Genomic DNA, 9,555 nt, shown 5'->3' with positions numbered 1-9,555 from the left:
GAGGAGAAATCCTTGGATGGTGATGAACAGATTGTCTGGCAACCACCATTGTCTATTGAGGAGCCTCCATTAGTTCATGCGGCTGCTTTACATTCATTAGAAGGTGATAGCAATCCAAGAGCCATACAGTTCAAGGTGGAATTTAAGGGAAGGTCAGTGTCTATTCTTGTAGATTCCGGTAATTCTCACAATTTTATTCAAAAAAATCTGGTGGATGTGGTTGGACTGTCCACTGTCAAGGTTCCCAAAATGAGAGTATTTTTGGGGAATGGAGAATTTCTGATTTGTGATAGGAAATGTTTGGGAGTACCATTGAACATTCAAGGATTCACTTTCTCAGTGGATTTTTGGGTGATTGAATTAAACAGTTTGGGCATTATTCTTGGAATCACTTGGTTAAGTGAATTGGGAAGAGTATTACATGATTACGTTGATATGTCTATGGAATTCATGACCCAGACTGGCAGGGTCGTTTTACAAGGTGAAAAGTTTGACAAAGCAGTGGTCGATAATGATCATAGCTGTTTCCATTTGGATGGCAACCTGGTTCAGGATGAGATACCCGAATTGTTGGAAATGAAATCCAAGGTTCCAGTAGCTATATGGGATCTGCTGTTACAGTTCAAGACAGTATTCCAGCTACCAACAGGGCTACCACCTCCTAGAAAGTATGATCATGCTATTCATTTAACTGAAGGAGCCAAACCAGTGAATGTCAAACCATATAGATATGCTCATCACCAAAAGGAGGAGATTGAAAAACAGGTTATTGATTTGTTGGCTTTGGGGTTTATTAAGGAAAGTAGGAGTCCATTTTCCTCACCTGTGTTATTGGTGAAGAAACATGATAATACTTGGAGGATGTGTATAGATTATAGGGCTCTAAATAGCATCACAATCAGAGACCGTTTTCCAATTCCCACCATTGATGAGTTATTAGATGAACTTAAGGGAGCAAGAATTTTTTCCAAGCTTGACTTGAGGAGTGGATACCATCAAATTCTTTTGGCACCTGAAGATTCTGCCAAAACTGCTTTCCGGACTCATGAGGGGCACTATGAGTTTTTAGTTATGCCATTTGGTTTGACTAATGCCCCTTCCACTTTCCAAGCTGCCATGAACAACATGTTCAAACCTTTCCTTCAAAAATTCATTATAGTTTTTTTTGATGATATCCTAATATACAGTGAATCCATGGGGGATCATTATCAGCATCTTACTGTTGCTTTGAGCTGTTTGCAGGATAACCAATTTAAGCTCAAACTTAGTAAGTGTAGCTTTGCCTTGCTTGAAATTGATTACCTTGGTCATTTGGTTTCTGGAGAAGGAGTCAAGGTGGACCCAAAGAAAATTTCTGCTATGTTAAATTGGCCACAACCGAAAGGTGTTAAACAATTAAGGGGATTTATTGGGCTCACTAGATATTATAGAAGATTTGTGAGGCAGTATGCTGTTATAGCTGCTCCTTTGACTGATTTGCTGAAGGATAATTCTTTTGTATGGAGTGAAGCAGCTGAGCAAGCCTTCGTGCAGTTGAAAAAGGCTATGTCGTCCACACCAGTCCTAGTTTTGCCTGATTTTTCTAAACCTTTCATTGTGGAAACTGATGCTTCTTCTATTGGTATAGGTGCAGTGCTTCAACAAAACAGCCATCCGATTGCTTATTTCAGCAAGAAATTGGGCCCTAGAATGAGGGTTGCATCCACTTATGTGCGAGAATTGTTTGCAGTCACAGAGGCAGTCAAGAAGTGGAGACACTATTTGTTGGGGTCTAAATTCATTATTCGCACGGATCATAGAAGTTTAAAGGAGTTGTTATCTCAAACTGTCCAAACTGTAGAGCAGCAAAAGTATGCCTGTAAACTAATGGGGTATGATTTCTCAATTGAGTATAAACCAGGTTCAGCAAATATAGTGGCTGATTCTTTATCCAGGTGTTATGAGGAGGAGCAATCTGGTATACTCTTATCCTTAATTTCTGAATCTAAGTTCCATTTGCTGGAAGAGATTAAGGCTGAGAATCAATTGGATCCTGAGTTGCTTGATATTCATTCCAAATTGCATGGTAATGAATTAACTGGTACTGAGGTAGTTGACAGAGATGGCATTCTGTATCATAGGAATCGATTCCTATTGGGAACTACTTCTGGTTTAAGAAGGAAGGTCATTCAGGAGGCACATTCTACTCCATTGGGTGGGCATGCAGGGATTACACGAACCCTGTTGAGGCTGTCTGCTTCTTTCTATTGGTCTGGAATTAGGAAAGATGTCACTGAGTATGTGAAGCAATGTGCTACTTGTCAAGTGATTAAAACAGCTACTGCTCCACCTAATGGGCTTTTACAACCTTTGCCTATACCTGAGGGGGTCTTTGAAGATCTATGTATGGATTTCATAACCGGATTACCATTATCTAAAGGATTTACTGTCATCCTAGTGGTTGTTGATCGATTGACAAAATATGCTCATTTTGGAGCATTGGCCCACCCTTATACAGCAGCAAAAGTGGCTGTTGTGTTTTGTGATATGGTTGTCAAGTTACATGGTTTCCCTAAGACCATAGTGTCAGATCGAGACTCCATCTTCCTAAGTAAATTCTGGTCCCATATGTTTAAGTGCAGTGGAACTACCTTGCGCACAAGTACAGCTTACCATCCCCAATCTGATGGGCAATCAGAGGTAACTAATCGTTACTTGGAGCAATACATACGCGCATTTTGTCATGATGAGAACCATAAATGGGCTGAATTCTTGGGATGGGCAGAATTCCATTACAATACAGCTCATCATTCTTCCATTGGCATGACCCCATTTCAAGCCTTGTATGGCAAGATTCCACTGATGATTCCTCCTTACTCCAAGGGATCTGTCCGCGTGGAAGCAGTGGATGTCACATTGACTCATAGAGATTCTCTCTTGCGACAACTGAAGGATCACTTAACAGCTTCCCAAAATAGAATGAAAGTTCAAGCTGACAAACACAGGAAGGATGCTTCTTTTTCTGTTGGTGACATGGTATTAGTTAAGCTTCAACCTTATAGGCAACTCACAGTGGCCAATAGGAAGAATCAGAAGCTAGCCAAGCGATATTTTGGCCCTTTTCCTATCTCACGAGTATTGAGTCCTGTAGCATATCAAGTTGAACTTCCAGCAGGCTGTCGAATTCATCCTTCTTTTCACATCTCAGTGCTCAAACTATATCGTGGAGATGCCACTGCTGTTGCTCTGTCATTGCCCGAAGAGACTCGAGAAAACCAACCTGTCCAATTTCCTTTAACAGCTTTAATGTCTCGTATCATTTCAGATTCACATGGAACTCAAAGGCAATGGTTGATCCAGTGGTCACACTCCCTTCCAGAGGATGCTACATGGGAGAATGAAATCGAATTGCAGTTGCACTACCCAGAATTTCGATTACCATCAATGAACCTTGAGGACAAGGTTCTCTTTGAAGGAGGGGGCATTGATAGGCCCAAGCACAGGAGGTTAGCTGGAGCACCTTCCTGGGCCAAGGACTTCATCAGTAGTTAGTGGGCTGGAGTATCCTGTTGAGCCCAAGCTGTAGTTAGTTAGCTGGGGAGGGAAGTGGGACAGATTACGTGGCTTACATTTAGTTTGTTATTAGGTTGATGTGGCAATGATCCACTGATATAAAGGCAACTATTGCATGAAATAGATAGACATCAGAATATATGAAAATTACTCTTGTTTTCTTTTCCCTGTTTCTTCCTTGTTCCTTCTTGTTCTTCGATTGATCCACAAGGTTAGGGTTCGCGTCCCTTTCATTAACACTATATTTTTAATTATTTTGATTATTATCTGAACTCTTTTTTACCATAAAAACATAGTGTCTTGGAAACTTATCAATTCTTATGAGGATTCACATCCACCTTCAAAAGCATCAGCGTCTTCGACAAATGAAGAAGTTGGTTTCACAAGTAGCATGTCCGAGTACTTGATAAATTCTATCCCATGCTGGCAGTTCGAAGATTTAGATGTGGTGTTTGGAATGAATATGACGAACGAAGTAACACAATAAGGAATGAATGAAATAATGATAGGGAGGCAATTGTTGACGGTTACTTACAGATAATGGGTAATGGTAAACAACAAAAACGGGGACAGACGATGGGAAACGATGGTTAAAGGAAAGGGCTTGGTGTTGGAATATGTATAAGGATATTTTTGTTAAATATATTTAATTGTTATGATTTGATAGTGAAAGGGGTTACTTGTTTGAATTGAAAGCATAAGGTGGTTTACCAAAAAAAAAAAAAAAACATAAGGTGGTTTTTTTGGAAATCACCCAAGGTAGAGGGTGGTTCAATGTAATTTGCCTTCAATTTTATGAATCTAATTTTAGTATATTCATATATTGGGCTTATCATGCTAATTGATGGTCCAAATTAAGCTAAGTTTTAACATATGCGTGGAGCTAGCGTGTATTGCAGCGGTACATTGATTATATACTTATATAGCATGAAGGATTCATATTGGTGGATAGGCGTAATACCTTCGTTCAAATTGGCAATAGTTGATAAGAGCATAATCCATTTGATTACAAGGATCGAGTCCATCACATTGTTATATATTTCTCAAAAACCACGCTAAGAAAACAATGAATTAGGGTGCTCTTATATTAGATAATGGGTAATTAGATCGTCAACCTTCATAATTCTTAAGCCAACTTTTATGATCTGGTCGTTGCTTGCTATTATATTTCTCCTTCTCGGGGACATTATATCATGCATTTTTCAATATTAAAAAAGATTGTATCACATATTATTGTAAACTAAAAAATTTCAAACCACAAATATTTTTCCGGCCCCGGTTTTATTTGCTGCCTAGAAAGGAAATTAGCCTTTGGCGACTACTTCTACCGCTATCCAAAAAATGTGCAAATATTAAGATTAAAAAATTAAAAAGAAAGATATAATATTAACAAGAAAGAAGACAAAATTTATTTGTATAATAATGTGTATTGAGTATAACCCAAATTCATTTATTTGAATAAAAAACACACAAACATTCATTTATTAATTGAAACAAACACAAATGCAAAACAGTACCAAAGTAACCTCATACAAAAACCTACAAGTAACACTTTAACTTTTTTCATATTTCCCAACTACACGAAGCACTCAATGTTATTCCCGCTATTTATATATGGATGATGTCAGATGTATATTATAATAAACAAGAAAAGAGAAACTAAGGAACAATTGGTTGATTCAGCTACTTTTGTTCATGTCTTCTTCACCCACAATCAATTTGGCCCTTGCATGGCCTTCCTTGATTTGAAACTGCTTCGCAAGGCCTAAATGAGTCATCAATAACCAAACAAGCGAAATGAATTCTCCACCTTTACCAAGTTGCTGAACATGGGTAATTGGTCTGCAATTAGATGCTGCATATGATAACAACTCCACCCATACTTGTGCTATGATTTTCCATCTCTTCTTCTCATTTAACTTTTTGATCTCATTGGCAAGTCTACATGCATCGAACAACACAGATTTGCTCCTATCTCCCTTGACAGAAGATGGTTCTTGATCAGTACACACATCAATAAGTTTGCGGCATGCCCTTTTCTTCTGATCATTCATTTCCTTCTTTTCTTGATCTTCTCGTATTTTCTGATCCCTCTTGCTAAAGAACTTATTAGCCTCAGCCCATGTGTCTTGGAACCTTATCTGCCCAATTCCCCCGATAGCAGACATCATGTTGGGTTGCATGATCAAAAGGTATAACATGTAATCTGAAAGAAGCTTACTGAAATCCCGAAAAAGCTCATCCTCTTTATCAGTGTTACCCCTTCCTTCCTCAACATCTTCATCTTGAGCATTTTTGTGATCATCATAGAACAGGAGGTCAGTGGCAATGTGCCACTGAATAAGACTTTGATCAAAAGTGACTATGTTGGCATCTACATAAGGCATCAATTTGTCAATATCATGTCGCCGTATTTCACCTTCTTGAATAACCCAAGAACCTCTAGAAGAGCATATTCTCTGTATAGTTTCCACATCATCTACGTCCCCAGATTTTCTCTTCAGCTCCTCGAAGATAAAACTCCAAAGACCTTGACGCAATTTTTTCTTTTTCTCATATTTCAATTGTTCTACAAACTCTGTGGCTCCAATGTATTCAAAATATCTATCCCACCAACGCTCCTTTTTATATAAGCAATAATAAATCAAATTGTAGGCAGCAATTGATTCAGACCATCTCCGACACAATACATTCCTAGACAAGATTTCCTCTTTCCACTTTAGTCTATTGAACTTGAGGAAACCTCTTGAAATAGAAACTATGAATATTTTAATGCCTCTAAGACGATCCTTTTTGCTAGGATCAAATGCAAAAGTGTCATCAGAAAAAATGAGCATCAACAAAGACACGGTATCCAAAGCCACAGCACCATACAACAACGTGTAGGTGACTACGACATCGAACTCATTGCAACCATGCTTTTGGTCAAAAACAAAGAGCACTAAGGCTGCCACAGTGCAACTAACCGCCACAAATCGGAAAATATATCCTACCGTGGTGCGCACCACTGATGACTTGGTATAGAAAGATTCATACATGAAGTTGAGTTCAACCTCTATCACTCTCAAAGCATCCTCTGCATTTTGCTTGAGGAAATATTCGCGGCTCTCGCTACGCTCATAGAAGCTGTAGATCATGTCAACGATGAGCCCCTTGAAGGTATCGAACAAGCCATGAGCTTTCCTCACCACCTCCACGTCATCTAGAGTTTCTTTCTCGTGTTTGCCTTCGGATTCATTCTTATTCTTTTGTGGCTTTTCTACTTCAGCTTTGGTTGAGTTAGCACCTAATATAGATATATAAATATAAAATATAAAAAAAAAAAAATCAATAATATGCCTTTACCTAGTTCTCTAAGTTTTTGGATTGAATCAGTTACACCACGTGATGTTAGAGACTTTATGACCAAGTGATCTAGACTTGAATCATGGCATCTCTCATTTTATTAATTAATAAATAAATTTTATAAAAAAATTTAAAACTGGTAGACACAATATTAAAAAAGGCTGGCTCAATTATCGACGGAACTTATCGATGTAAAAAATTTTGTCGAAATTATGGACGGAATTTTTGATCGAAAACATATTCCATAATGAATAGAGATGAAAATAAATTCCGTCGAAAATAGAGATGAAATTCGTTTTGATCATTATCATCAGTTGAATTTTTTGACGAAAAAAGATTATTTCGATATATTTTGATGGAACTCTGTTTGATTACTGTTTTTAAAAATAATTTTTTAGTTTTCAGAACAACAAACAAAAAAACTCATTTAGTAAGGCCTCTTTTGTAAAAAAAGTTTTAAAAACTGTAATTATTTTTTGTTTTTAGAATCAAATTTAAAGAACATGTGAGAGTTGTTTTTATTTTCTGTTTTGGTTTTTAACTTTCAAAACACAAAAAATCACAGAAAATAACTATTTCCATAATTATTCTACAAAATAGTTTTAAGGAAAAAAAAATCAAAACACAATTAAACAGGCCGTTAGGAAATTCGACGTCTTACAGTCCATCAATAATTTCATCGAAAATTTCATCTTCAACAAAATTTTCACCGTTTTGACGGAAAATTTGCATCAGAAAAATGGCTTTTTTTAGTAGTGATAAGTGGGATTGTTTATTATTTGACTTTTCTGTGATAGGTGTTACTAAAATGTAAAATAAAATACAAAGACCATTAATATACTTTCAATTTAAAAATATTTAATTTTTTGAGTTAAATTGGTTGCAAGAGATCACCTGGTTCTAGTTCTGGCTCTGGCATGGTTGTAATTGAGGTGGGAAGACCAGCATCTTTCCTAGACTTGTATTCCTCCATGAGTTTTGCATAATTGGGACCTGGATCTGGGTCACGAACACATGATTTTCTGAAGTTACTATTGCTTGCAAGTTGAAGAGACCGAGTCCTCTCCGCGTACTTAATGATCCCAGCAAGGAAAACGAGTGTTGTTGGGAGCCACATAGTGTTTGCAGGAAGTGTCAAGAGGAAGACGTAACCAGTTAAACCCAATTGAACGAAGAGACCAAGCATGTGCCTGAGCCAGAGTTCATTGTCTTCAAGAGAGAAAGCAGTGATGGTGTCAGGGCCACCCAAGTGCAAAAGAAGAAAGGGTGCCCAAAACGCAAGCAAGAAGTCATTGACGTTGGAAATGGAGGTGTCTTGGTCTCCATATTTGTTGGAGATAAGTCCAATACAGAAGTTGGCAACGTAATCAGCAATAAGGTAAGTAGACCATAGCGACAAGACCACTATGCTATTTCTTGTGCGTTTTCTGAATGGTGCCAAGAAAATAAGAACTACCTGAAGGGAGAGACTAGTGAGGATAGCACCCCTGATATTCCACTTGGTCCATACGTTTTTCGCGAATTTTGGGATTGGGTTAACCATTTTCTCTTCTATGCTCTCTCTGTATCTCTAGTTCTGTTTCTTAACTTGGTCCATTTGTTGGATTTATAGTTGTTCAAATTAATAAGAAAGTGCATGTTCTTGTAGTTAACGCACCAATAGTTGTCGGCAGATAAATCGTACGACGACCTCAAACGTTCTAAACATGACATTGTACTTGGTTAAACACCACAAGATTGCTCATTTCTTTTTCTTTTCTTAAAGAAAGATTCACTACAAAAGAGTTGTGCATAAGAACCTGCAGTTTCTTTTTGTTTTTGCTGGCAGATTGTTCTTCATTCCTTTTCTTCTTTATTCCCTGATCAGGGTTGGTGCGGTTGTGATATGATCTTCCTCCATATCACCAAAGACATGAAACTTAATGGTTAACTCTGGTGGTATCAGTTTTGTTCTGTTCCAATTCATTTCACATATCTTTTTGTAAAGGGTTGGCTATATCGACATTAAGTTCCTATTTACCCAAGTTCAAGTTAATGGTTAACTCTGATGATAACCATGTCTCTGCTTTGTCTCTTTTGCTTTTCCCTTTATAGTCCTTTTGTTCGTCAGGGAATTAATGCATCTATTTTGCTTTGGCTGAGGAAGTTACCTTGAATATTAACTTTGTTCCTTAAAAAAAAAAAACTAATCTTTCACTGCACGCACGAAGGAAACTTTCAAAGTAAAAAACAAAAAAAAAAATTCTCAATTACTGATTCTATAAATATCCTGTAGATATTCTAATCGGTTCATCTCTTCGCAACTAGTTCGATTCAGGGATATTGGTATTAAGGCTTTAAGCCCCTTTCAAAGATGATACTAGGGAAAATCGAATATATGTTATCTGTAAGAACCCGCACCGTTAATTAAGAAAGTTAATTAATTAATTATGTGAAATTAGGAAATAATTTCATAATTGACCCTAATAATTATTATGAGGCTTAAATAATGATGGTAAGTGAGTAATAATGCTGAAAGTCACTTTTCTGACGAAAAGTGCAAATACCGGTTCTGCTACTCGGTATAACTGCGTACCGATGAAATATCCCGGAAAATTATGAAAAGTGGGTATATGTCACTAGAATAATATATAGGACTTGTAAAATGAGTTTCAAGTC

At 37.3% G+C, this 9,555-nt stretch overlaps 1 protein-coding gene across 1 annotated transcript; it reads right to left on the bottom strand.

Moving 5' to 3' along the window:
• Positions 1–5,231: 5,231 nt before the first annotated feature.
• On the bottom strand, positions 5,232–8,440 carry LOC133290437 (uncharacterized). The gene is made up of 2 exons (XM_061488515.1): positions 7,792–8,440; positions 5,232–6,838 (listed from the first exon to the last, which is right to left on the bottom strand). Exons 1-2 carry the CDS (start codon positions 8,438–8,440, stop codon positions 5,232–5,234), a joined length of 2,256 nt encoding a protein of 751 aa, XP_061344499.1.
• Between the last annotated feature and the right edge of the window lie 1,115 nt (positions 8,441–9,555).

Source organism: Gastrolobium bilobum, unplaced genomic scaffold, assembly GCF_033153095.1.
Source record: "Gastrolobium bilobum isolate Gb01-03AN ecotype WA unplaced genomic scaffold, APGP_CSIRO_Gbil_v1 utg6714, whole genome shotgun sequence".
Lineage (NCBI taxonomy): Eukaryota > Viridiplantae > Streptophyta > Magnoliopsida > Fabales > Fabaceae > Gastrolobium > Gastrolobium bilobum.
Note: the sequence above shows the minus strand (reverse complement) of the source record. Positions and strands in the feature narration are given on the sequence as shown.